The sequence below is a fragment of the Chaetura pelagica genome, unplaced genomic scaffold (genome assembly GCF_000747805.2).
Source record: "Chaetura pelagica isolate M959 unplaced genomic scaffold, ChaPel_1.0 scaffold117, whole genome shotgun sequence".
Classification (NCBI taxonomy): domain Eukaryota; kingdom Metazoa; phylum Chordata; class Aves; order Apodiformes; family Apodidae; genus Chaetura; species Chaetura pelagica.
Genome location: NW_009954185.1, coordinates 4,456,502 through 4,457,448, shown reverse-complemented (window position 1 = coordinate 4,457,448; position 947 = coordinate 4,456,502). Strand labels below are relative to the sequence as shown.

At 52.4% G+C, this 947-nt stretch overlaps 1 protein-coding gene across 1 annotated transcript in view; it reads right to left on the bottom strand.

Moving 5' to 3' along the window:
- SOX5 (SRY (sex determining region Y)-box 5) overlaps positions 1 to 582 on the bottom strand; it is a 289,699-nt gene extending 289,117 nt beyond the window's left edge. The window contains exon 1 of the mRNA XM_010003011.1: positions 452 to 582. Coding sequence (XP_010001313.1) covers positions 452 to 582 — 131 coding nt within the window. The remainder of the gene's footprint in view (positions 1 to 451) is intronic.
- Positions 583 to 947: the final 365 nt, after the last annotated feature.

Sequence of the window (947 nt, the reverse complement as noted above, 5' to 3'; positions counted from 1 at the left end):
GGAAGGGGGAAGGGGGGAGGGAGGTGTAAATAGGAGGGAGTAAGGGAAAAAAAAAAAAAAGCCCGACAATCCACCTAAACCGGGAGCAAATCCCCTGCGCTGAGGAAGATCAGTGGAGAGAAAGAAGATAAAACGAGAGCAGACTGGTTCAATTGAAATAGTTACCAACTCTCTAGGAGTTGAAATAGGGGAGAAAAGATGAGACACATAAAAATGTTACCAAAGGCGTTTATGTTCCGAAGAATTTTCATTCTTTTCTCTCCCCCCCTCTCGCCTTCTCTCTCCCTCTTTCTCTCTTTGGGGAGGGGAAAAAAAAAAACAACTCACAGAAAAAAAAAACCCTACCCCGCACAACAATCAGGCATTGTTCTGAGGGAAGAAAAGCAACTTTGACAGATTGAAATATAGCAGAGGCCCCTTCAAGGAAACCTGTAAACAACTTGTCACTCACTCTGTCGGTCTCACTGTTAGCTCTTGCTTTCCACAAAGTGCTGCGAACCGTCCTGGCAACAAACCCAAAGTTTCCTCAGCTCCAAACTCCATCACACAGCCGTGTTGTGTGCAAGGGAAAAGGTAGCACATGCCAAAACAGCGGGCGCGCGCACACACACGCGCGCACGCACGGCACAAACAACAACAAAAATAAACTTCCCCTTCGCCTGCGAGAGCTTTTTCTTGCTTTATTTACCCACCCCCCCCCCCCCCCACACACACACACACACACACCTCCCTTCCTCCCCTGGACGGGCGATAGGACACCCTCCTTTGGGGATCTCCCTGTTTCTTTCCCTGAGCAGACAGCCCCTGGTAAGAAGGTGGAGGGAGCGCGGCTGCGGAGCCCCTGCGCTGCCCGGCGGGGCGCAGCCTCCGCGGCACTTCCAGCGCTCCGCATCAAAGTGTGGCGGGCGAGGAAGGCCAGCAGGTAATGGACCTTTCGCACGCGGGGA